Below are 26771 nucleotides of genomic sequence, written 5' to 3'. Positions count from 1 at the left end.
GTACAACCCCTGGGGGCGAGAATACCAAGACTGAACGGATGAGGTCACACAGTGGACGTATCAGAGGTTCGCTCTGGACCTGATGAGTGGCAACACATCAGGAGGCATTGGGAGGTCGTTAATTTATAGGGATGCTATTACCTTCATAAATGCTTGCCTCATAAAATGACTGCCTTGCTTTAATTTAATACTTCCCGTTGCTAATTATCACTGCACACACAAGTGGGCTGCTGTCTGCACTCTGTGAGCTATATGGACAGGCAGAGTTTTTGATGAGTTTCTTTGAATTTTGTTGTTGGGCAATGTCATTTAAAGTTGGGCAAACCATCCCAAAACCCTTTTCTGATGTTTTTCTGCAACAGAAAGGGTCTATCATAGGAGAAGTGTCACAGTTGTGTACATCATGACATATATCCCTTTGGACTCAGTCAGTCCTTAAACCCTTTGGAACCTGAGCGAATTGGTTTGACTACTTTTAAAAGCAACATGCTTTTGAAAGCAGTCAAACAATGTAATAAGACATTGTCCAAAAATGAGCAGCAAATTTGTAACACAACCACAAGAAATTTACTTAAATTTAGACTTTTACTAATTTCTTTAAATTTGCGGGCCAAATCTTATCAAGTTGCTCTTTGCCTTTTTCCTCATGTTTTTGCAATAGATCAAACCAATTTGTTCATATTTCAAGGGTTAAATAGCTCGTGAAAGGCATCTCAACACAGCAAACTGACGATATCAACCCAAATTTCAAGAGGTTAAACTGTAATTCAGTGCATAAAAATGATGCAGATATTAAAGTGAAACAACTTCTTTTGAACATGAGCCCCATGCTTTGCTTTTCCATGTCTGGCCCATGACTGCCTGGAAGCTTGCGTGAAAAGATTTGATTCTCTGCCCTGCCTTCCCTGGTGCCACACTGCCATTTTCTCTATCCCCAGGGAGTTTAAAAAAAAAAAGAAAAAGGGCTGGAATGAGACTGATTTCCATCTCTAGATCATCTCTCGGTAGCCCCTTCAACTAAATAAATAAGTCATTACAGTTCAGAGTAAGGAGCTTCATTTACTCCAGGCGATGTAATCGCAAATGTCTGTATGTTGCCCACATCATCTCAAATACAAGTGTTTTTGGTGGACTCCCAAGAGAAAGAGCTCTGAAATGTTAACACAACAGTGAGGAAAGACTGGCAGAGGACTGCATATGGGAAGCTGTTGATGGCAGATTGTTTGGCCTCGCTGCACAGGAGGATTAAGTTTGCTATGAAAATACATTGGGAGATTCTGTTTGCCACAATATTTAAGCATAGGCGTGCTAAATAATCATGAAAGATGATTGTCAGGGAGTCCAGGCCTTCTGCAAGAGACATAATCACCTCACAGCCACATTCCACATTTTAATGTCATTACCATGGCAGAAACAAGAAGTCCTGGATGGTGCAAGGCTTGATGAAACAAGCAGACAGAGGACCTGAGGCATTAGCAAATATATGGAGATTTTCAACTCTTTAAAAACACAAGAAAAAGTGTTACCACAGAGGACAAAGCAATCAGTGTCAGAATGTTTTAACCGTCAGAGCAGTTCAGTTTTAACAACCTGATAACTGACATGTCACTTTTAAAAACATTTTAAACATCCTTCTAGTCCTTGAAAGTGTGTAAAGTAAAGTGTGTAGGTTTTGAAAATAGACAAATGGATATGCAACTTTGAAATTGCTTGGGTTTATGTATTTTGTGCGAGAACAGAAATTGAGGTTCTGTTAATATTGTTTACCATAAATGAAAAGTGCACTTCAACACTGTAACATAATTAAGAAGTGTTCACAAGTTCAAGCCTCTCTTTCTTTTAAAGGGGAAGACTGCCTAAATTAAAAAGTCACATTTCTATGGCCTTTAGTGTTTCCTATAACCCTCTCCTCAAGTACCACTTGATTAAATATCTCCCTTCTGCAACACAGCTGAATGAAATGATCAGCAAGCAGCTTCAGGAGTTCTTAAGGAGCCAATCATTTGAATCAGCTGTGTTGAAGCAGGGAGAGATCTAAAACTTGCAAGTCAAGTGGTACTCTAGGAGATGTTTGGGAAACACTGACCTAGGAAATTTCAATCAATTTTTGTGAACATGAGCTCCCTCTTAAAGTCAGAGTCTTAAACTGGTCGTCACCAAGCATAAAGTCTGGAGCTGCTCCATAGACAATTAATTTGAGACTGATTTTGGTGACCCCCAGAAAGTTTCTTTTTCCTTTTTTTGTGCCTTTTCATGACCCAGTGATCTTTATTCTATTGTAGTGTTCTCAGACCTGAAACTGAGAATGTACCCAAATACTCAGACCATTCCCCAGGGTCCTCCCAGTGTCACCTGGAACATCTTTCACCATTAAAAGGCTATGGTGCAGCTCCAGACTTTATCCCCTATGACATCACAAATTTGAGTGACAGCACTCCAGCTATTGGATTTGGGAAAGAGTTGTTTATTTTTTTCTATTATTTTTTACCTGTCTTCGTCCATAAGAATAACATGTATGCATTTTTGAAAAAAAAATTGTCTTTCAGTGTAGTCTGTGAATTGTGGTAAAGTCTGCTCCTTCTCATTTTAAAAATCCTTAGTGACTGACCTTGCTCCACGCCTTAAATTATGACACCCTGGGTCCATGAATATGAGAGAATGAGTCATTTAAAAGTCATTGGATTTGATATAAAAGAAGCCTGTATTTTAAATGTCACTATGCTTGCTGCTTTGAGGTTAACAAGTGCTTATAATTAAATGAAAATATTAATAAAGTTAGTGTATTTCTAGTACTGTAGCCACTGTGGCAATTTTAAAACAGCTGTATCCAAACATGCTAATAAATAACAATCCCTGTTTTCATTTTACTCTGAATTCAACCCACTGATATATGATTCAACTTAATATGTAATGTGATCAGTGCTGATGGCAAAGAGTGAGTTCTTATTCAGTTAAATGGGGACACTTCACTTTCCCTGTGACCCATTGAAACAGCTAATTCCTTGTTAATATTAATATGAGTATCAATTTATATCAGACTACATAATATATTTCTTTTCTTTTTTTTTTCTTTGGGTGGAATTTAATAGTTGCTGTTCAAATGTGTTAGAAAACTTCTTCTACTGCATCCTGAGGAAGGCAACACAGCAGGCGCATGAATGCCATTTTTCAGTAAAACGGATGTTGGGATTTCCGTCCATTGTTTCATGCTGGGAACATGATTATCAGTGTTGTTGTTTTTAATCATTGCATTAGGAAGCGGTGCCACAAACAGAAGGTCTAGCCGCTGATGAAAGACGACCTTTTTACCAGATGACCCCCAACACTGTAAAAAAATGTGAGGTCAGTCAGTATAATATTTCATCCTAGGGTAGTATTGTTTTTATAAATGATTGCTCTACATTATGGAGTGTAGTTTCTGTATTTCTTACAAACGTTTCCAGGCATTTTTTTTCATAATTACCTCACTATTAGGCAGAAAGTATCACATGTTACAAAGTAATCATGTGCATAAAAATGCATAATTTTATGTTGGATTATTGCTGCAATGAGCACATGAAATAGGCCTAAATTACAGCAGTGTAGATCTCACATCTCAAACTCATCTTCTGCATAGGTTCTCCAATGCAAAGGGGAAAAAAAGTTCCAGGCCTACTTCTCTGTTTCACTTTGGTTGCTCTGCGTGAAATAGCGACCTTGATGAGGCTATAAAATGCTATGGTTGGGCGACTTTCCTCACCGTGAATTGCCCCACATCCTTTGGGGGGGGACTCTTGGTCGAAGATGAGGGCAGCAATGTGAAGGAAATGAAGTTAGTGAAGTGAGTGGGGTCAACTGAGCAGGAAAAGACAGAGGAACTCGTGCTGCTGGTGGTATTCCTGCGGGAACTGTCACCATGAGGACAGACAGGAACATGAATGAATATTGCAAAGACAGACTGAGTGGATACTGCTTATGGCTGACTATTAAGATGTATTGAAGTGATTTAAAGTCAGAAAAATTGTGTGTATTTATCAGCAGCCTAACTCAAGGTTTATGGATTATTTTGCAGCGTAGAGGTGTGATAATCAAGCAAATTCTTCTTCATTTTTTGTCAGAAACATCCAGCATCAAGCTTGATCCAGCATTGATATTCCATTAGTTTGCAGATTTATCAGATAAAATGTTCTGCTGCATAATAGAGGACTAAATCCATTAATGAACACACCTTGTCTACATCTTAATTTGCGGAAGGAAGGTGAGAGAATCATATTTCTTGGGAGAAAAAAAATGTTTTGCAATGATGTTTGTGCACTTTTGAAGTTCTCTCACTGTACACAGAGTAGTTTTCCCACACGCAACCACCGCTGCTCCAGAATTTGCAGGGTTGTGCAGACTTAACCACAAATTCATGTTAATAGCTATTTTTTAAAAAATCAGAGAATAAAAAAACCCCAACAAAATTTCTTTTTTATATTTTTCGTGGGATGTCCAATACCAAAAAGACTTTATAAAGTAGATTTATGACGCTCTTTCTCTCTCTGCTTTCCCCTTATTTCATGGTTCAGTGGCCTCACACGGCAGGCAAGGGGAGGTTTTCTCTCGCTGCTCATTGGTCGCGGCTCTCCACCATCTCAGCAACATTTCCATTCATACACCGGGCGCTCCTTTTCAGCCCCTTTCAAAATAACTCACTGTCATCATCATTGGAAAAACGGCTTTGCTTGTACGGGACTAATTATTGAGAATTGACGGAGGAGTGATTAGATCGTAAAAAAACAAAGATCAAACGACCGACGCAAAAACGACAGGTGAGTGAAAAGAAATAATCATTGTTTGTTGAAAATCCTGCTCGAGCAAAGTCTCTAGCGTAGGTGTGCATGCAGGAGGACGATGGATCATTTGCACTTGTTTTATTGGTATTATTGATGCGCAGTCACGTTGTGAAAAGATTGCACTTCAGTCAAATTTAAAAGTGTGGACGTTTCGGAGCGACTCCAATGCATCCATCTTTGTATTACGTTTGTCTCATTGTATCAGACTTCAAAGTTTTGTTGTATTCAAGTTAAATATGAGTTTTGAAAATCGAAAAACACCGAACTTTTGTCAGTTCCCCTCTTTGCAGTCTCACTTTTGGGGCTTCAGTCTATAGGTAAGGGGAAAGAATGCAATGCGTATTAGCTGAAAATCAGTTGGCTCTCGTTTATGATGGATAACAGCAAGGTAAGATGCTTAAAATGTAACACTAGAGGGGTCCCGGCCCACGGGGCTGTCTCGGAGGGAGGTTCACGCCGTTATTCACCAGTTCTCCTCTGTCTAATTGGCTGCAGATGCGGGTATCCTATGTGCTTTCTACCGCGTATAAATTGGATGCATTTGGGGAACTTTATGAGGCGAGCCCTGCGTTTGCCTGCAGGAGCCGAGAAGACAAAAAAAAAAACATTGGTTCTCTACAAGTGTTTAAACCGTGCCACGTTCATATATAACCCCCCTCTTTCTTGGCTAATTTATCATGAGAGAAGGAATTCAATGCGCAAAAAAGCTTCAGCAGAAACGTGAAATTGTGCTGTGAAAAAAAAAAGAAAAGAAAAATTGGAGCGCTATTAAGCCCCTGATTGTGTGTAGGAAGGTATAAGTCTGCCTGAGTTATTTTAATGTTTCATTTTCCCCTTCTTTTTCGTTGAATTCCCCCTGTCAGGCATTGGCTTTCGATCACAAGGACGCGTAAACTGCATCCGCCGCTAATTACGCTCAAACGCAGAGTGGGTTCATGATTGTATATTTGTAATTCTGACAGGTCAGAGCACACATGCTACTGAGCAGGAGAATGATGTCCCATAGGCCTTGTTAAGATATGTTGAACCTCAGTGAATGCCAATATAGAGGTCCATATACGTTCATTTGCTTTATCACACAGTCTATATAACAGCCACTCGTGATGGTATACGCCACTGCCTTCCTTATAATTGCGCAGGGAGGGAAGGGCTGAAGACACCGTCCTCTAAGTGCCCTTTCACCCTAGACTTTGTAAGCTGCACTTATTAAAGCGAAAAGTGTTTCAATATGTGGTAAGCTTTAGGGGAAAACGTGATGGGGGTTGGGATGGGGCCCTCTTCTTCTTCTCCTTGCTGCCCAGCTCCTATTGGGCGACTTGGAGTCAATCATCCATGTTGCCAGTAGGTTAGTGGTGTATAAATTGGTGGTGTTAATATATGGAGAGCAGTAATTAAAACCTAGCCATATGTGATACCTCTGAATACTCTGGAGAAAAAAATGCAGCCTCTCAAAGGATTATGTGTGCAGTGCGCCGGGGAGGGGGGGCTTTAAGCAAATTTGTCTTTCTCTTTATTTTGGTGGAAGTGGTAACCCATATGTGGAAGTTCACAAAACCCCGTGGATGTTTGCTGTACAGCACTGAGCTGTCAGGTGCAAATTATGGCTTGATGACAACATAACAATGTAACTGTGAGGTATTTTTCGACTGAAACTTTAGATAACCATTACAATAATATGTACAAATGAAATACTGCATTAAACAACAACAACAATAGGCTAATAATAATTAAAAATAATAAATGATTTTTAAAATATAAAATTAATAATAATGATTATTATTATTATTCTCCTCTTCTCAGGGCCCATTGGACACTGAGCACCCTTGGGCCTGTCTGTCAAGTAGACATGTTTCAAACTGTCCCTGACACGTCGTCTTACGTCAAGGTAAGACACCACCGTCTCTTCGATCAGGTAATGTTGGAGGGACAAACTGGGGGTCCTTTCATTTTTATTTTTTTTTATTCAGATTGTGATGTCATATCTCCCCAAGCGTCTTACTCTGAGTGTTTAAGTAGTCAAGCTGTGAGGATTATATTCAATTATTTCCATTAGAAAATGTGGAAATTAATTGTTTACACAGCGCATTTGTGATTATTTTATGAGAAATATTAAAACTTTCTTATTGCACAATTATATGTTTAACACCTGTGGCTTTACACAGTTGTCAGGCTTATTGCATTTAGTTGCGAGTTTTTTTCCGCTCTATTTGAAAGTGTCTGCATGTTTGCGCTGCACAGTCACTTGTTGAAATGTTGCTCTGTTGTGGTTAACTGAAGTGTCAAGATCAATTCGACTTCTGCCGATTTCTTTGTCTCCAAAAATACTGCTGCTATGGCTCATTATTATGCTTGACGTCATGAATCTCTCTCTGTCTCTCTCTTTCTCTCTCTCTCTGCTTCAGTCCTGAGAATGTAAATAAAGCAAACAGCGCACATCTGGTTTTCACATTAAAAAAAAAGCTGCATCGCGTCACATATGGCGCAGCGTGAATACCTGCAACTGCTACATATCACGGGCACTGGAACCATTAAATATTTTATATAAAACCGTATATGACTACACAATGTGAAATGTCAAGTTCAATGTGTTTTTTTTCTCTCAGTTAATTTTGGCTGCATGGCGTTTGCTCACATCCATCATAATAAGAATCTGCTGAGGGGTGACTGCTCGGATTGTGTCTCATTAAAATGAGCCATTGTGCAGAGGCGGGCTATGGTAATATCTTCATAATCAAGGTATTTTTCCAAGGGGGCTTGCTAATGTTTTGAAGACTTATTTGCCCTTTGAATAAGGGCTCTTTTCATCCAGCCACAGCGTTTGTGCCACTGCAGAGAGACTCGGCGTTTCAGGGCTCAGGACAATTCCTGATTTGTTGTGAGAGAGTTGAATAGTGGAATGTTTGAGGAGAAAATATGCTTTTGAATGAGTCTTTCTGCTCCCTCAAAAAGACAGGAGGGACAAACAGGTTAGGGGATTTGAGCATGGAAGGAGTTAAGCTTTTGCATATCATATCTGATTTGATTTGTTTTGGAAAGGCAACCTAGCATATTTGTTTCTTGTGATTCCAATAATGATGTTATTATTTTTCATTGCCCGGATTCAGGGTTAGCGTGCTTTTTTGCGTGCTACACTCACTGGCTCACTCGCATTCAGGGAGATATTGGTCAGAATGTGGCACGCCTCAATACAAAAATTTAAAGAAATATTCCTCATTCAAGCGAATCCACGGCCCAACATTTGGTTTTGTTTGGTTAAGGCCAGGCGAGACTGGAACTCTCCAATAAAAATAAATCTCAAATTAATTATGGCCTAGAGCGAGGGGCCAGACAGTTCGTGCTTATGGTGCTGCAGACTCCACTTTTTGCCCTCAGTATTTTGACTCAGGCTGTCTTTTAGCCGGAGAGGAGGGATGTGGATACAAGTCTGCTGTCTAATAAACAATGAAGTTAGCAGGCTTGATGGTACTATTTCTTCCTTTGGAATAACACTCCACCAAAAAGTTTCTCACAAAACTCAGTACTGTAATCTCCCACACCAGCACTGATCAAATGAGGTACCCACGCTGTAAAATCTGGCACATTTATCTTACTTAAAATAATCTTGGAACCCGACTGCCTCAAAAAATGAAAGTAAATATAACTATTAATCTCAATTTACATTTACATTATATCAAATTGTTAAGTTTACAAAAAATAGATGCAGTCAATTACCTTGTTCTTTCCAGGTGTTAGCAACTTCAGTAAACCATGTTCAGAGATCTGTAAGTTCTGCTTTGTTAACATGTTTAAGAAAAAAAAAACTATGATTGACTATTTTGTAACCAGCAGAATACAGATTTATATCAAAGTCAACTTAGTTTACTGAAGTTGCTAAAACTTAAAAAGATTTATTTAATTAAACTTGTCATTTTTAAGTTGCAACAGCTTCACAAAAGTAAGTAAATATAACTACATTTTAAGTAAACTGAAGTATTAGATTTAATGTAAACATAAATTAAGACTCATAGTTACATTTACTTACATTTTTCAAGGCAGTCAGTTTGCAGATTTTTAAAAGTAAAATCAACTTGTCAGAAAGTGAACTTTTAGAGAGTGCAAGAAAAGAGAAAAATTCCACATGCATGTTGACTTGTTTTAGGTCAGCAACTTGGCATATACTCAACACACTGTTAACAAAAATGTGCCTGATTACAGAAGCCTCTAAAAGTTTATGTCTCCCTTTATATTCCCCTTTTGACAGATTGTTTTCACTTGTTAGGCTTCACTTTCTCTCATTAGAACCAAAGTCTCCATAAACTAAATCTCAATATATCTTCGTATAAGCTATGAAAGAAAGGCTGGGCCTAAGAATTGAAATGCTGCTGAACATAAACCCTGTATAGTGTCCGCCCACCTTTGGCTTGTTGCCCCAGCGGAGAGACAGAGGAGCTACTGGCTCGTGGTGTAAGGAAGAAATGTCTGGCTGTCTAGTTCCAGCGTCAAGCCAGATGTTCTGTGGTTCACTGTGTAAACCAACTTGCATCTGTTTATTGGCCTTCCAAAATGTTTGTTACCGCTGTATTCATTATGGTCTTGGTAGGTCCTGGACCCCCAGTCTTCCTAATAAGCTCTGTGAGTGGGATGGCAGGTATTTTAATACAGAGAGGGAGAGATCCTGTGTGCGGCGAGCTGTTGGCGAGATGTTGTTTGATTAGAAAATCAGACTTCTCAGGAAAACAAGGGGGTTTTGTGTCAATTTAAAAGAATCCTGGAAGTTTGTTGCAGTATTTTATAACACTGAAATTAAATTATTTATACAAGTGAATCTAATTTTGAACTTGAGTGGGGTGGAGCTTGGATTTTATTAATGGACCCCCATGCCATTAAGCACATCACGGTATACAACTTAAAGAAAGAGATCTGTTACTACTGGTTATAAAGTCCTGTATGGTGAATCATCAACTCGAGGTCAGGTCTTAAACACCTCTTTAATTGGCCACTTTATCACTAGTACCCCTAAAATAAAATGCTTTGCCTTTATGAAAACCTAAGACTCTGGAATGTAAAAGAAACCAAACCAGTCACTGAAGAGTTAAACAAGGTGTCTCCCTTAATTACACGAGTCTGAACTGGCCTCAGGCAGGAGAAGCCTTGACCCTTAGCAGGATCCAGATGTGGTGGTCCCAAGGGTGGGGGCCCTCGGCCCCACCAGACCCCCAAGTCGAAAGCAGACAGGCCGGCCCTGCTGTCAGTGTTTGCTGCGTTTGGCCACTCTTTAGAACCCCAACACTGCAAAAAATATTCATCATCACCATGGGCATAGGTTTTGTTTTAACACGTCTCCAGAAGATTTTGAGTGCCAAACACGCATTTGGGTAATTTTTTTGCATACATTTGATGCATAAAAATAAAAAAATAAAAAGTCTACACCTATGACCAGCACCATTTCATTTTAATTATATTTTTATGTATTATAAAAACTGGTAATGTGGAGAGAAACGTTCCCTTTGGTGCTAAGCAGAGTTATTTCTTATCAAATTAATGTCTTGATACTGATGAATTGATCAACTAAGTCAGCCTTCTCAAGTTAGTTAAAAATCTCTTGATTTGATTTACTCTTCTCATCTGCTTGTTATTTGTTTAATTTGTCTTCAGTGAAAGATAGCACTGAAATGCAGACTGTGTTGAGAAAATAGACGTCTTTTTTTGCAGTGGCATTGGTCTGCTCGCGTTCAGCGCTGGCTCCATCTGCACTGAAATTATGCCTGAATTGATGAGGGCAATTTCATAGGGCAGACGAGAAGAAAAAAATACCTATGTGGGGGTGGGGATTAGGGGATTTCTTTATTTCTCTTTTTTAGGCTCAGGGAAATAGGGCGAAACCATTTGTTAACAAAAGCAAAGTCGATAATAACATCAATAATAGAACAATAATAATAATCCGACATTTTTGCCCCCTTCTAAAATGCGCCTTTGTTGACGCAGGCTGCATTTCATCCATTCAGCCCCGCGCTGAGCAGCAGACGCACACGTGTAGTGCAGACCCTCAGACTGTAGTGCGGTTAGGAGCTGAATGCTTGGGTTTTATTAATGGTGTCTCAGGAAAACTTCACAGAGAGCTGTAACAAAAAAGACAAGGTTGCAACAGCTCCTGCTATAGGTGTTCAGGATGCTCTCCTGTTCTGATTTAGAGCTCCATCAGCGAGTACGGGAGAAACATCTGTCCACACTCAAAGATAAACTTTATTCCATGTATCACTTTCACTATGAAATATAGGATAAAACAGAGATTTAAAGAGGGATGGAGGCATGGCCAAATGCAAGGCTGAAGTGTGTAGGCGTGAACCAAAAGCTCTCTAAAACATTGGATCACATAACATAACGAAAGTAAAGCTCATTCCCCAAAAAGTCGCAGTTAAATATGTGCAGAAATAATTCATAAGTCGGGTAAATAGTAAACTCTTCCACGCCATCTGTGACACTACTGGGAAAGCAAAACACAGCAGCCTATTCTACAGCAGGCTACACAGCAATGGCTGTGCACAACGCAGGCAGTCATCCTGTAAATATTTCCGAGCAGAAAAACATAACAGCGGAGCGAACACTCAATTGTTTTCCCTGCTTATCTCGCTGGGACAGTATCCTGCTTTTTTGAAGGCAGGGCTTTCGGTGACACACAGCTTCCTTCTCAACCTTCTCAACAGTGGTGACTTCACTTCCCAAATTTAGAGGAAAGAAAAAACTCAATCCGGTAAAAGTGTCTCTTTCTCTCCGCCACATACCGGGGGCTGGAATTAATTCAGGAGCGTGTCATGTTTGGGATATTGTCGGGGTCCGCTGAAAATTGCGCAAAATGGACGGAACTATTAAGGTAAGGGTGGAGAACGGGGTGTATGAGTTTTGTGGGAGACTGCTTTTTCGGAGTTGCGCCTCCTTTTTTTAAGCAATGGGTTGAAATGCTCCTGTGTGTCGGTCTGTGAGCTGGGACCTCCAATCTGACGACGATGAGCGGCTTTTTTCTCTCGGTCTAAAAGCGGTAACCAGATTTCCTTCTTTTTCTCCTTTCTTTGAAAGTATTCACTCTTTTTTTTCAATAAACTGCCTGGTTGTGAGGACACGCAACGGTGTGGATTCAAGGCGAAATCAGAGTCACGCTTTGGATTTTGTGGACCAAGCGCACAATTACGCACGTCTGGAAAGGCAAAAGGAGTGGCTATTTATTTCAGACAACACAATACAAATTTTACTTTCGTATAAGTTATCCACGAGTTCAACGGTTTGGTTTAGTGTGGGCAGCGGGGATTGAGCAATAGCCCATGAGTGGATGTACCGCTGGATACGATGTGTCGAGCTGCGCAACAGCGGTGTGGCACATCGCCCGGCTCGGTCCGGAGATCCCGTCGTGGGTCAAAAAAGTGTGATGGTTTGGAATTTACACAATAAATAATCTCTATCTTTGTTGCTGTTGGTTATTGTAACTTCCCTCGCTCCGCCGCACAGAGAGTTTTGTGTTAAGGAAAGCTGTCATTTGGTAACTTCGTGCGGTAACTGCTCAGTTTGCAACACTTCAAAGCCACAAGCTTCACAATGATACCTTGGCTTACTCCTTTTTATAGTTACACAACTATTTTGAAACGGTATGTTGGTAGTCAAGAGCGCTGGTCTACATTAACTTTGGCTACTGGCCCCCGACAGTCAAATTCCAGATGCATTATGGCTGCAGCCACCAGATGTTGAATGGCAAGTCCCTATTAGTTCACCCCGCGATGCATTCAGTTTGTGTCCTCCGGTTAACAAGTGTAAGCTCTGTAACAATGCAGCTTCTGAGTTTGCTCTTACTGTTGCTAAAAAGTGTTTTCTTTTGGAAATTTAAAGTGGCGGGTTTGTGGCGGCTGGGTGTGGTGTGAGTTTTGGGAAGAGTGTAAACGTTGGCCAGACAAAAAAAAATGTCAGGCTGCATATAGTCACTTAAATCCCGTCATTCAAGGCTCCCAGTGATCATTTTGTTATGTATTGGGGATGAAAGCCACGCTGCAGGCTGAGATTAACGTCCCAGCCTGGATGTTTGTAACAAAGCAATGAGTTGTGACAATTAATGTAATCATAATTGAATCCTTGGGTGTAAATGACTGGCTGCTTGGCTGCATTCACCCTCGCTAAAAGAGAGGAAGGGCTCTCTAACCATGAGAGCTTCCTGCTCCACACAATCTTTTCCTGACAGGTTTCCTCTTCCTCCTTAAACAAAAGACAGGAATGCCCCCCTCTGGGTGGCTCCTGCTAGATGGCTGTGTGTGAACGCCAAACAATCACACGTGTAGTCTGGATGTGGACCTATTGCATGTATCCAGTGTGCTCCAGACGCGTCGTGACGCATTTTGGAGAGATAGACTCATAAACAGAACAGAGGTGGCTCCCAGCAGGTGTCACACTCACACAATGCTTATAGTGGTGCAGCTGAGATATGATTTAATTGATGTGTTTCCCCCGTCTGTTGAGAAAGATATATTGCTAAAATAGGTTTTAGATCTTATTTAGCCTATGCTGCTAGAAAAAAAAGGCTAAATTGTGTTCTTTTTACTCAGAACTTGCATAGAGTTTTGTGTTCAGATCCTCTGGGAGGAATTCATCTAGACAGAGGACATTGAGAGACAGACAGAAAACTAAGTGTAACTGTGTGACTCTGGCAGTATGTGTGTGTTCCCCGCAGATACTGGAAAGAAAACATAGGCAGTGGTCTGTCATCCTTTCAGCTTCTCTCCATGAGAGTGGTGTGATCCTATTTTTAAAAACCCCTCTGCAATCTTGATTGTCACACACCACTTGCCAATCATGGTTTCTATTGCACAGGCTGATATGTCACTGTAAATATAACGTGCAACAGTCATAAAAGCTCAGTGAGCCCTTATCGGGCAGTAATGAGACATTCCCTCACTCTTTGACGCTTTATCATCCGCAGTCGAGCTGGTGTGCTCTGCTCAGATAATGAGTCCTGCTGCCAAAGTTCAGCCTGTGATGGATCCACTGATGAAATCACTGGAAAATCTAATTCTGGCGAGATGGTTAAATGCTCTGGAGAGGTTCAGCTTTTTTTATCCACAGATTAACCTGAAGAGTATTTTACTGAAGTAGTTGAACAGAAGTTTTGCATTTGAAATGTGACATAGACAAAGAAGTTCAATAAGATTTCTCTCTTGTTTGAACAGGAGTTTGATTTGACAACCACTCTTCACGTTATTAAAACAGAGGTCAGGTGCCTTTCTTCCAAGCTGTCACATTGTGCAACTCTTTGAATCTACACTTTACTTTGTGGACAATCAGTAGTGGGTCTGTTGTATTACAACAGAGGGCACTGTAGTGCAGCTACAAATTAAAACCTTTTTTGTTTTTCCACTGCAAAGGTCGCCATAACCTGAGATGGTACAGAGCGAAGGCCTCACCTGTCACTTTCTTTTAATATGTTAGTTTCCATGCAAACATCTGTGATGGTTTAAAATATTAATTATAATGATTTCAGCTTTAGTTATTAAGGAAACATGCAGATTGAGAGGCTGCCAGGCAATACAAAAAGGATAAATGGTTCAAATATTAGGTCAGGTATTGGCATAGCAATGATCTTTTTTTATTTTTAAATGATACGATAATTTGCTATATAATTTAGTCTTTCAGTCTCTTAAATTTATTTATTTATGTAAGTTCAAAGTAAAAATCAGAGTCATTTTGTTTGTATTTTTAATGTATAAATCAGCTATAACTGTCAATAAAGACAAACAAGGTATGATTATTGTAGTTAAAGGAAATTAAAGAATAAAGTAAAGGGAAATGTATTTTTCAGCTCAGTGTCAAAACAGATTTAGTGAAAGAGCATCCCTGCCATTTAAAGTCGCTATAGTGTTTTAGCCTTATTGTACTAAGTCAACCTTGAGTTGTATAAGCAAAATCTTTTGTCACCATAGACACATTTATCATCCAAACGGGGATAAGTGAAAAACTCTACTTGCATGAAATGTCCCAGAATGGAATGATGCTTAAGTCATGTGAGATCATGAGGATTTTGCTCTCATAAAAGCAACATTTTAGAGAATGCAAATGGCTACATGTTGGAAATACTGATCAATGAATATCAAGTAGCATTTTCCCCCTGAAGCAGATATGTGGCATTTTGGAATGAAATAATTCAGTCTTGGGGAATTAGACACGTCTCGGTCTAAGCTGTGCCATCAGATCCTATCAGATCCAGATGTGCATCAGACCCGAGCCTAATCCCCAGCAGAAGCATATGACTGTAATGATTTCTCTTGATATTTTGACTTATATATACATAATACTTTATTTTTTTACTTATATTTATATGTGTTTATCAGTGTGTACATTTTTGTCGTGATCTATATATACTATATATATATATGTAGTATTTGTTTGTTTGATCTTTAACAACGACAAATGGAGCAATTATAACAAAGCCTGAATCAAGGTATTGTTGAGAAATACCCACATCCTGTGCCAGCCAAACGTTGGTCTGATATGGTGACATTGCCGGACTCTGTTCACTCTGTGGTGACATCTGCTTGTTAAAATGAAACCCACCAAGTGCACAACCAATGCTTTACTTCAACGACATTATACGAGGAGCATGTTGGAAACCACGTAATATCTTGGCCAGCCGCGAGTTTCTGCGTTTGTTTTCTTTAATAAACTTACATTGCTCCAGCTGAGCCACAGCAGAGGGGTCAGTGTAGCCGTGACCCCCCTGCTTCTGTTGAGTCCTCAGCTGTGGAGGGAAGCTGAACGCCCAGACAAGACAGACACATCAGGGCATGACAGGGGATTTTTGTGTTCAGCAAAGTTAAGAATGATAATGGGCGAGAGAGAATCATTACACATAGAAGCATCTGAGAAATTGGATTTAGAACATTTTTATTGTCAGCTCATACAGTAAATGTGAGAATTTGAGAGGCTGTTTTTCCAATGTTATATGTGAATCAATACTGGTAGAACAACTGTATGTGTTGACTGATAATGTCACAACTCTGTCTTACTCCACTGTGGGCATGATTGAAGTGGTCCTAACATCAACAGGAAGCTACAGTTGCTACGTGGGCTGTATACACAAACTACTGTGGATGCCAGACTGCGATATGACCTATAACTGCACATAATTACTGTAAACAAAAAATACACAAGGGATTGAAAATTTGACATCATAAGTTTCGGGTCAAATGAAAGACTGTGACTGTGGTGTATCTGCTAATGTTTGCTTTGCTTTTTTTTTTTTCACTGTGAGTTATAGGAGAAGATTGATATCACCCTCACATCAATCTGTAAAACATGAAACTACAGCCACGAGATGGTTAGCTTAGCTTAGCATCCCAAAAGAGAAGGAAACTTTGAAATAAACTGCCTCAAACTAATTTTTTAAAACATAATATTTCATTTATTTAACACACAGTTGTTGTTACAGTTGGGTGGAGCCGCACTAGCTTTTCCCCCTGCCTCCTGGCTTTAGCTAATGCTAAGCTACGCTAACCAGCTGCTGGCAGTAGTCTTAGAATTAAACTAATACGCTACCAACTAAATGACCATTTTTATATCAGTTACTCACCCCTTGTAACAATGACGAAAACTCACATGCCTCCGGTGAATGAAGAATCTAAAAACGTCATTGATAAACTTAAAGTCATAGACAACCATGTTTAACAACAGCAAAACTACATCAAAACGTCCATTTACAAACTTTCACACAACTCATGCAGTACAATCCACGTCTCATTTATCCAGTCATATGCGCAGTACTTCCCAAACAGACAGCTCTTTTCGATGGGGAAATGAACGAAAAGTGAAACTTAATTAATGCTGTATTTAAAGCCAGACTCCATTGACAAAAACAGTCGGTGCTGGGAGCTACCGGTCTACCACTGCCTCAATCAGTTAGTTTGCTTGTGTTACTGAGTGACTTTGGTGTTTTAAAGGTTTAGTTGACTAGTTCAGATTCACCAAAATCACACAATAAAACAAACAAACCATGGATCTGGAAGTGGTAGAACAGCAGCTCCTATGTTCAGCAAGGTAAAATAACTATTTTGTCAATGGAGTCTGGCTTTAAAGAGTATAGATAAGTTTTACTTTCAGTTCTGTTTGGGAAGCTCTGAGCATATGACTGGATAAATGATAATTGTATAATACTGCCTGAGTTGTGGGATAGTTTGTAAACAGATGTTTTGATAGTTTTGCTTTTGTTAAGAGTGGTTGCATATGGCTCCAATTCATCAAAAATGTTCTCTATGTTTAGATTCTTTTCTTTACAAAATTAACATAGTTCAGGGTGAGTAATTGATGCAAATGACCAGCTGAGTAACCCTTTTAACAAACACACTTAGGAGTAGTATCAGTCTTCTAATTTGAAAGACAGCAAGCAAGACTATTTCTCCAAAACATCAAAGTAGTCTATTTCTTTAAAGGTATTTTAGTTTGGATGCTGTATGCACTCTATTTGGAATGTGCTTGCATACCAGCACTTATAAAGTCAGTCAAGAAAGACACACCAATTATTTGTTCCTTCCACCTACAGGAGGCGCTATCAGTGGTGAGTGAAGACCAGTCCCTATTTGAGCCTCCGTACGCTGCTGCTGCCCCTCTCCCCAAGACAGACATGACTGCATCTGGCACACAGGACTACGGCCAGACCCACAAAATCAACCCCTTACCCCCGCAGCAGGAGTGGATCAACCAGCCTGTGCGGGTCAATGTCAAAAGAGAATATGAGCACATGAATGGATCCAGGTATGGCATGACAACCACTTCCTGTATCTTACATTTTTGGTGTCTGTGGTCTTTTTTAGGCATGTTAGACATGTAACCTTCATCACATCAGCTACTGCTATAAATATTGTCATTTGTCCTTCAACAGGCCATTTCTTTACCACATCTAACTCGGACTTTTTGCCTCTACTTTTCAGTTTACTTGGCCCCGGCTAGTGTAGGGCTTAAAAATCCCCTGCCAAAGTCAATGACTGGAAAAGAAAACCAACAACACCCAATTTATCTGCTGATAATATTTTTACAACTTTCTTGTCTGTGTATGTTTGTGCAGCAGGGAGTCTCCAGTTGACTGCAGTGTGGGTAAATGCAATAAGCTTGTGGGGGGTAATGACGCGTCTCAGATGAACTATGGAAACTACATGGACGAGAAGAATGCCCCTCCCCCAAACATGACCACCAATGAGCGGAGAGTCATTGTACCTGCAGGTAATAATACAAAGAAAAGACATCTGACAAGAGATGGATATGGTTGTATATGTGTCAGAAACTGTGTATCTGTGTATTGACTGCATATTTATACAGGTGCTAATTGTTGTAGGTGTTTTTCTGTGCTACTGCTGCTATTACAGACAGAATCACTGCTTTGTTTTGGTATAATTTTGCCAATGCTGTAAATGTTTTATGAGTCCCATTTCTATTTTGCTGGTTTGTGGGCTAAAGCATTGTTCCACTGTTTTACATCACTAATGGGAGCACAGCTGAATGCGTGCAGGTAGATATGTATGTCTGCCAGACCTTTAAATTTAATCACTGGTTTCACAATTTTGATCTTTCAGTATGTGAAATAACACAGTTCACAGACTAACAAGTGCAGTTGCAAGGTTAGAGCCTTCAGAAAAGTAATTTTAACAATGAGTTGATTACGTTGTTCCACGTAAGCCACCAGAGCCAAAGAGAATGACTGTTCTTTCCCAAAAATGAGCACATGTAACTCATTTAATCAAAATCGAATGGAGCCTCGGTGAATTTTCCATTTTTAAGGCTATTCAAGTGTTTTCTAAAGTGATGCAAACGTCCACTCATCTATTAACCTAATAGGAGCTCCACATAGAGGCCACTCCTTAACCACAAGTGTTAAGTTTAGGGTTTGGCTTCCAGATTGGCATTGCAGTATATCAGATTTGGGGCAAGTACTACTTGCAAATGCAATTCAAAACATAGTGCAAAGTTTGTACAATCACAGGAAGGGATTTCAATGTGAGTACGCTCTAAAAGATTATTTACCTGAAACATAATATGAGTCATCTGGCAAATCCTTTTCATGTGGTTAAAACAAGACAAGAATATTTACAAGTATCTAAAAGAGGTCTGCTACTGATACAAAATTCTGTTTCCAATTTCTACATGGCCCCCTCCCTTTACCTTAGTCAGATATGAGGCTCTCCCAACTGTCTTTCCTGGTGTCTGTCCAGGAACAATTCTTATGGAGTCAATAAACGTCCTCTCTCTTGCTCTACTATCTTCCTTCAGACCCCTCATTGTGGTCTCAGGACCATGTTCGCCAGTGGCTAGAGTGGGCCATCAAGGAGTACGGCCTGTTAGAGATCGACACGGCCATGTTTCAGAACACAGACGGCAAAGAGCTCTGCAAGATGGGCAAGGATGACTTCCTCCGGCTCACTACCATGTACAATGCTGAAGTGCTTCTCTCTCATCTCAATTACCTCAGGGAAAGTAAGTGACCTTTTTGCAATTTCAGAGTTAAAAGAGCAGTGTGTCTGATTTAAGGGGATTTAGTGGCATCTAGTTGTGAGGATTGCAGATTTTAACCAGCTGAAACTTGCTCCAGTTAGAATTCCTTCAGTTTTCATTGTTCAAGAGGTTTTTACCAGGAGTCAAATTATCCGCAGATGACTCCTCCTCTCTAAAACAATTGAACTAGGTAATTAAAACCGTTTCAGGTTACAGTTTAGTGCTTCTCCAACACTGTTTGGCTAATTGGAGTCAGGCCACTAAGCCCAACACCTGCTATTGTGTGCTCATCTTTTTTCTCTGATAACTAAAGATCCAGACATTCGGGAGATTCTCACTGGGAGATGGATAATCCAGAGAGGTCTCTTCCTCTGCAAAACAAATGGCCCCAGTGATTTAGACTGGCAAAAACTGGTAAAACCAGATGAATTAAACCACTTGCCACATAGAGGCTGCTAACTATGGTGTCCTGTATAAAAACCTGATGGCCCTATCTAGAGCCAGATTTTGGTTTGTCCGTTCTGGGCTACTGTAGAAACATAGCCGTCTAACATAGTGCTCTCCATGGACAGAGACCCACTCCCTATTTAGGTATAAAGGTTACATAAGGTAACAAAAACATGATGATTCTTATTTTCAGGTGATTATGCATTAAAGAAAATAAACTCATTGTATTATATTCCATTTATGGCAATATATTTCCCTAAATCCTGGATCTGTAATAACAAAAATAGTGAATTAAAAGGGGCAGTGGATGATAATCAATCAATGGTTTATTGGAAAAGAAAACAGCATCCAACAAAAAAAAAGAACCCCCCCCCCCACCCCCAAACAAGCAACCAGACAAACAAAAGGAAACAAAACAAAATATTTGAATATTGAAGATAGCAGGCGAAAGGACAGTAATTTTGGTGAACTGTGCTCTTTTACATCATGCTGTTTGTGCTAAGGTTGAAGTTGGCATTGGCTACCATGTGTGCCAAAGAATTGAAGTGAAAATCAACTTTCAGTGAAGACACAAGCCTCTTTTCATATATTTCTCTCTACTTTTGGATGAAAAGCGAAAGTGAAGAAATGCCAAACCCGGGCAAACAACATGACACTTTCTTTTTTGTCACCGCACTATACTCATATTACCGTCAATAAACAATGAAATTGCTTTTACTGGAAACTCATTCCTCCATAATGGCTACCCAGCATTAAGCAGTGCTATGAAAACCAAGGGTGTTTCTCTCCCTCCTCGAGATAAGTATCGACTACATCCCCCCACTTGACTTTGCTGTGCCTTATTCCACATGGTCCAGAAAGATGAAGCCCAGGTGCATTGCCTCAGGAATCACGCTAGGCCTGTGTGTTCAGCACAGCAAAGAAAGTTGATCTGCAATTTGCAATGGAGGCAACTAAATTTGAGCCTCTTACCTTTGAAGAGTTCCGCGGTGCAATCCTGCTTCATATGTTTCGGCGGGGAAACAAAGACAAGTTTCTGAGGCAGTATGCAAATTACATTTTGATATAAGATGGAACATCTGGCATGGCTGCTGCTCTGAATACACAGTGAGTGTCTGGTTCAAACAATAGGTATGTCTACCATTTACTGTAAAAACCAGCGCTTCAGGAGTAATGTGATTGTTGTACACAGAGAACAGTTTGTCCCATCTTTGAATTCTTTGCATTCTGTACTTTAAAATAGTGTGAGCGGCTCCTGCTGCGGCTGCAGAATATCATGACACCACGTTGGGTGGAGTGACAGATGGCTCAACTAAATTTAACATTACTCCCAAAAAATTGCGATGGGCCTCCGCGTGATGTAATGGGAACTGTATTTTGTGGGTGTCAACAGTTTTCTCTGTGCACAGCGTCTGGGCAGAGAGAGATGCTTGTCATGAGTATAACAGCCTCATTGTGCAGTGCTGCAGCGGGTGGATCTGTCTGACCGCCACTGGGCACACTCCGCAGAGCAGTTTTCATTATGGCCACTGGCTGCGCGACTTAGCCACGGCTTAGGCGTGCTGCACCACGACTCTGCCCATTGCTGCCCTTTTTTTGATTTAGACCTTGTGTGTTTTGGAGACAGTGAAGATGTCTCGGGAATCCTCTCCACTTGCCAGTTGAAATTGCTTTGGATCCGTTCCCGATAATCAAAAAGATGAATGCTACCGTCCCGTGCCTGGACTGACTGACCTGTTTTGGGGCAGCTCTCTGAGAAGCGAGCAGTGTGTATTATTGACACTGGGAGCCTCAGGGCAAGAGGAACCATGTTAGTAAATGAACGTCTAAGGAAGACTGAGGAGGAGGAAGGTTGAGGCTTTATGTAGACCCTGCAGGGCTGATGATTTGGAAACTAAAGCCGTTCTCTCTTTTCCCCCCGCAGCACAAACAAACACAATCATAGACGAGGAGTAACCCCGTCCAGAAAATAGACCTCTGGCTTCACTCACGAGAGTTGGAGCTGAGCCGAGCTTCCAGAATACAGAAAAAGAGAGAGGAAGGGAAAGAATGAGCCGAGCCCTGGAAGTATTAGTGATTGCAGGTCATGTGATGTCTTCCTCCAACCCCATTCTTATTACCCCCTGTTCTTTTCCAAAAAAAAGAGATGGTCTGAGGGGCTACTGCAATCATTTCATACACATCTGTGTGCATCATGTGTGTGTTTGGTTCTGTTTATTGAACCTCTGATTAACATTCCTCAGAGTCATTAAGTCCTGTATGTACACTCGGCACGGGGCAGGGACACACTTCCCCGCCCTACAGCCATACCATAACAAAACATTCCTGCCACGTCATGGGCAGAAATATCGCCCAGACACCCACACTGGTTCAACCGCGGGCACAATCTGAACATCTGTCTGGCTACCCAGCTGCTTGCAGTAACAAGGGTAGTTGCCCATGCATTATTTTGGCCTCATTGTTGGTCACTTATCCAGATTTTTATAAGTAATGGCCGCCCGCACCCCAATGTGCTTTCAATTTGGGGCGCAATTTGAGAATTTGTTCAAATTAGTCTGTCAGGGAGGGACCGCGGACTGTTTGCTTTATCGCACCCATGTAGGTCGGTTTGATACCACATGTGCTGGAAACGGAGCAGAGCAAGAAACCTCAGACAACGAAAGACTGTATCCTCTGACACACAGAGATGTGAGAAGAGACAGGGTAAAATGAAAAGGCAGTGAGGAGAAAAAGAGCACAGAGAACTGAGGGTAAATCTGTGGATCTTAAGAAATATAAGAGCAGAAATATATCCTTGACTGATTTTACAGTAGTTATTTGAGGACATGGGCAGAAGGCTGTGAGCAAGAGAAACAATTATAGTGAGCGAGTGTGAGATTAAAAAAAAAGAAGTCGGAGAGGGGGGTGAACTCCTTTTTAGAAGTACGTGGAAATGGTCCGAGGCGGTCATGATTGAGTGTCGTTGGAGAATAGCAATAGTTCTGTTTCCCAGCTGTCGCCGTTGCTTGTGTGTCTGGATGGATTTACAGTGAGGGAGTCAAGACAGAGAGAGAGAGAGCGAGAGAGTGATAAGTCTGGGCTTCTGCACTGCTGCTCCAGAGTGGGGGACATTCTCGAGCCCTCAATAGTTTATACAGACCATAAACATCTGGGCTCGAAGGCTGAGTAGGGAAAAAGGAGGTCTGGAGAGCTCGCTCTCTGTTTCTCTCTCCCTTTTCTCCCCTCACAACATTTTTATTGAGCTCCCCTTGCATTAGTTCCTTCTATTGGCAGATTATCACTGGTGCACAGGGGCTCAACAGCCTGGCTCCGCGCCCTTTACTGTTAGCTGTCTGCTGTTAGCCACCATTACAGAGCAGTCTGCGGCTACTCCCTCGACTGCTGGGGTTCAGGCACTTAGCGCTACGGGAATTTATGTGCATATCACATTAGCATAAGTGGAGGTGGATAATGAGTAGTTGCTATTCATGTAAACACTGAGATGAGCTCAGCTGTAATTGAAGCTAGCTGCTTAGAGGTGCATAATAATTGCACTTGCAACCCAAGTGCCAGTTAAGAATGTTAATATGGGGTAATTCTGCAAAACGTTGGATTTCAGTCATTGATGGTTTTCAGCACTCCCAGGGTGTCAAAGTACTTCACTTGGGCAGTGTTTAGTGTCTGTATGAGATGCGCCATGTTTTCAACACACTCCTATGTAAACCCATTTACATCTTATTAGACATACAGAGCAACAGATTTAGATTAAATTTAGAAGGAAGAAAGTACACTTTAGGTAGGTAGGAGAGCAGGTGGATGGACTCAACAAGCACAGGACTTAACCCACGAGACCTGTGTTTGTGCCCAGTGTGAAATAAAAAGTCATTTTTGAGTTATAGTGTCAAGTCAGATGTTAGTCACGTGAGTCGACTCAACTAACGTCTACTACAATCTTTTCCTAACCAATACCAAGTAGTTTTGTTGTCTAAACTTAATTGTTGATATCTTCTTGGTCACATTAGTTAATGCACATGAATTACTGCTGACCCCTTCTGCATTAAGATCCACTGATCCCCTGCAGCAAGATACAACAAATAATAATCATTATAGTATGCAGTGGGCTTCTGCCCAAGGGTCAAACAATTAGGAGTGAACTGACAGTTCACGGAACTGACAATATGAAATTAACACCCACTTCATGCGGTGTTTTGTCAGATGTGTGGAGATGAGAAAGCCATCAAGGTCTGGTCTCTTAAAGACCTTGTCAGACTTAGGGTGGTTGTAATTATGATTCTCATTAGATCATGAAAAATAAGGTGGTTGGAGATGTGTTGTGCTGTGTTGTACTCAGTGTAAGCCTCCCCACTAAAGGGTTTTGTTGAGCTTTTTGTTGTCATTTTAGGAATTGAAACAAACAACCCATTCTGTCGTTCTTTGGTGAGAACAGTATTGTATACCCAAGTACTGGTCCAGCACCCTTAGGAATTACGTTCATATTGGGCCATTGTGCATGGCAAGATTTGCAATGCCAACATTCAGTGCCAGTGCAGGAAGTAGTGTGCCCCTTATGTAGCAAGGCAGGAAGCAAAGTAGAGGTCATGGTGTGGGACAAGTGCGTAGCACATAGTCACAGACCTGTAATAAATGTTTGCTTTTATTTTATTTTTATTTTTTTTAAACCATACCATGGCCTAAACAAAACCAAACCTGATGTGTAGCAGAAAAAAAGTCAAATTAAACATTTTTTATCTTAGGCAATAAGAAAACCATTGACAGTGAGTTTGGCTGTAATCGACTTCTTAGTAATGTGTTTTAGCAAGCTAAAGATAAGTGTAAGGGATTACAGTTTAAGTTCTGGCTTTAACCTCAGTAACACTTTGATACTTTGGCATTCTGTAGTTCAGGTGGTTCGCTGTCTTATCAGGGATTTATTGACAGACTTATCAGTTTGAACTCTCTTAAATTTATTGGACATGTTAGACTGACACAGGAGCTGGAGGTGGTTTCCATGCTAACATGGTGGTTGGAGGTATCCCCATTTGTGATCTTGGTGCTCTGTACATCACTCCATAGCTTTGGATCTTCAAAGGGATTTTTGTGATCTCACAAGTGTTAACTGTCTACTGGGGTGAGAGCATCATTTCCTGTAGCGTAATCAATATGTAAATGAATTATTTCCACAGAATGTGCTTGCAGACAAAGCTCTAAGCTCATAAAGAAAATAAGACAACAGTAGAGCCAAGTTGCTGAAAAGTTGGGCACAGTTTGTTCGCTTGGGCAAATATGTTCTCATTCAGGTTAAGGCAAGTAACGCTACTGTGGGTAGATCAAGGAAAAGAAACATGGTGACGACGTATCTCAAAATGACTCAACTTTCACTCAAAATTCATACATTACCGATCACCAGTCTCTTGGGCAGAGTCTGGGGGGAAAGTTTTGTGACCCATCCATCCAACACGTTCTCACTCCAAACTTGTCACATGGTGACGCTCGGTCAGTGACCTTCCGTGTCAACCTACGATGTTTTCGGTATCCTTGTGCGTCAGCTGTCTATGTTCCGGGATGCCGCTACGGTGATGTCAGCAACTGCCCATGGTGAGATGATGTCATGGTAAAATGATGTAGCGCGTTACCTAGATGTCAACAAATGCACGTGTGGGGGAATTGAAATGGCATGGTCCCTATGTTCACACAACAGCGTGGACTGTCACAGTGGTTAGATTAGACACCAAAGTCATGGATTGGTGTCTAGACAGGGACACACACACACACACACACACACACACACACACACACACACACACACAGGAATCAAACTCCGAACTCCTGCATTAAAGTCAGTTCTTTGTAGGACTCATCCACCTCACCACCCGCCCACCTATAAGCGCACTTGCGCTACTTATATTATGTGGTTACTGGCAGCATTTTACCTGACGCTGTCCTTCAGCATTATAGGTGTACATGACTGTTATCATCTGACACGACCATGCGCATTGTATGTGGATGCTGAAGGTGGCATTTGGCGTCACACTCCTACGCGGAAGGTCACTGACCAAGCGTCATGATGAGTTTGGAGTAAGAACGACCTGACCCACCACCCCAAGCTGCCTCCTAACTAGACTGATCATGGCCGCTTTTTACTCCCACCAGCACATTGGTCACATAATCACAGCCTTCCAAAATACATGAGTTATGCACAAATTACTGGCTCATCATTAAGTGGGATATAAGAAAATGTTGCTGTTACTTCTTGTAGGAAAATGTACAAACAGTGCATGAGAACAGCCTCAACACTGCTAACAAACAATGTCACTTTGAGAGTATAGGCGTCAGCTGAAATGGTTTGTTTTGGAAGGCAATGACAAATAATCTTCTCTGGTTTGGATGACTTGTTGGAAATATATTTTGTGCACTATGAAAGGTGGACAGTAGTGCTACTAAGTGCAGCTTAATCCTATAAAGCTAAAAGGATGACTTGCTGTTACTTGGAGCCCATTCATCCCCCTTTGAGGTGGCAAGATGCTGAAAACTGTGTGACTGGGACCCTCAGTTTGTTGACAAAGCCCAGACCACATGTTTGAGGCAATGGTATCATATAGCTCTGCAGAATAAACAGCAGAGGCCCGATGGAGGTCAATCACAATGCTGAACAAGCCCTTAAAAATCTCACTATTATGGGCGTGCAAAAACTGGAGGACAGGGCCTTTTGAAATAGCCATCAGTCATAGGAAGGGGAGAAAAGAAAATTGTTTGTGGATGTTATGTAATCTAACAGACTCTGAGCAGATGTGATGGGAGAGGGAGAGAGAGAGTGAGGGTCTTAAAGACTGAACACTGGCCAGTCCTCCAACTGTGCTGTCAGATTACCGGGACATGTTTGTTTTCTGCAAGAGGAAGAAGCCGTCCAAATAAATAGGCAGCAGAGCCAAGACTCCCTCCACCAAACTGTCAGCTGTGGTGTCTCTCTCTCTCTCCCCAACTCCCTCACTAACTCTCACTCTCTCTTGTACAGCAGCCCTGAATTTCTCTGTGGGATGGTTTGAG

At 41.0% G+C, this 26771-nt stretch overlaps 1 protein-coding gene across 6 annotated transcripts in view; it reads left to right on the top strand.

Annotated features, from left to right (window-relative positions):
* Window positions 1-4598: 4598 nt before the first annotated feature.
* The window catches only part of fli1 (Fli-1 proto-oncogene, ETS transcription factor), a 36894-nt gene continuing 14721 nt past the window's right edge, over window positions 4599-26771 (top strand). The window contains exons 1-5 of one of the 6 annotated variants that reach the window (XM_042486131.1): window positions 4599-4790; window positions 6615-6726; window positions 17359-17570; window positions 17884-18035; window positions 19080-19283. In XM_042486131.1, coding sequence (XP_042342065.1) covers window positions 6661-6726; window positions 17359-17570; window positions 17884-18035; window positions 19080-19283 — 634 coding nt within the window. In that variant the 5' untranslated portion in view covers window positions 4599-4790; window positions 6615-6660. Of the gene's footprint in view, window positions 4791-6614; window positions 6727-11524; window positions 11665-17358; window positions 17571-17880; window positions 18036-19079; window positions 19284-26771 lie in introns of those variants that run through there. The other 5 variants (XM_042486129.1, XM_042486132.1, XM_042486135.1 and 2 more) reach the window with 5 other exon arrangements.

Source organism: Plectropomus leopardus, chromosome 5 (genome assembly GCF_008729295.1).
Source record: "Plectropomus leopardus isolate mb chromosome 5, YSFRI_Pleo_2.0, whole genome shotgun sequence".
NCBI lineage: Eukaryota > Metazoa > Chordata > Actinopteri > Perciformes > Serranidae > Plectropomus > Plectropomus leopardus.
Note: the sequence above shows the minus strand (reverse complement) of the source record. Positions and strands in the feature narration are given on the sequence as shown.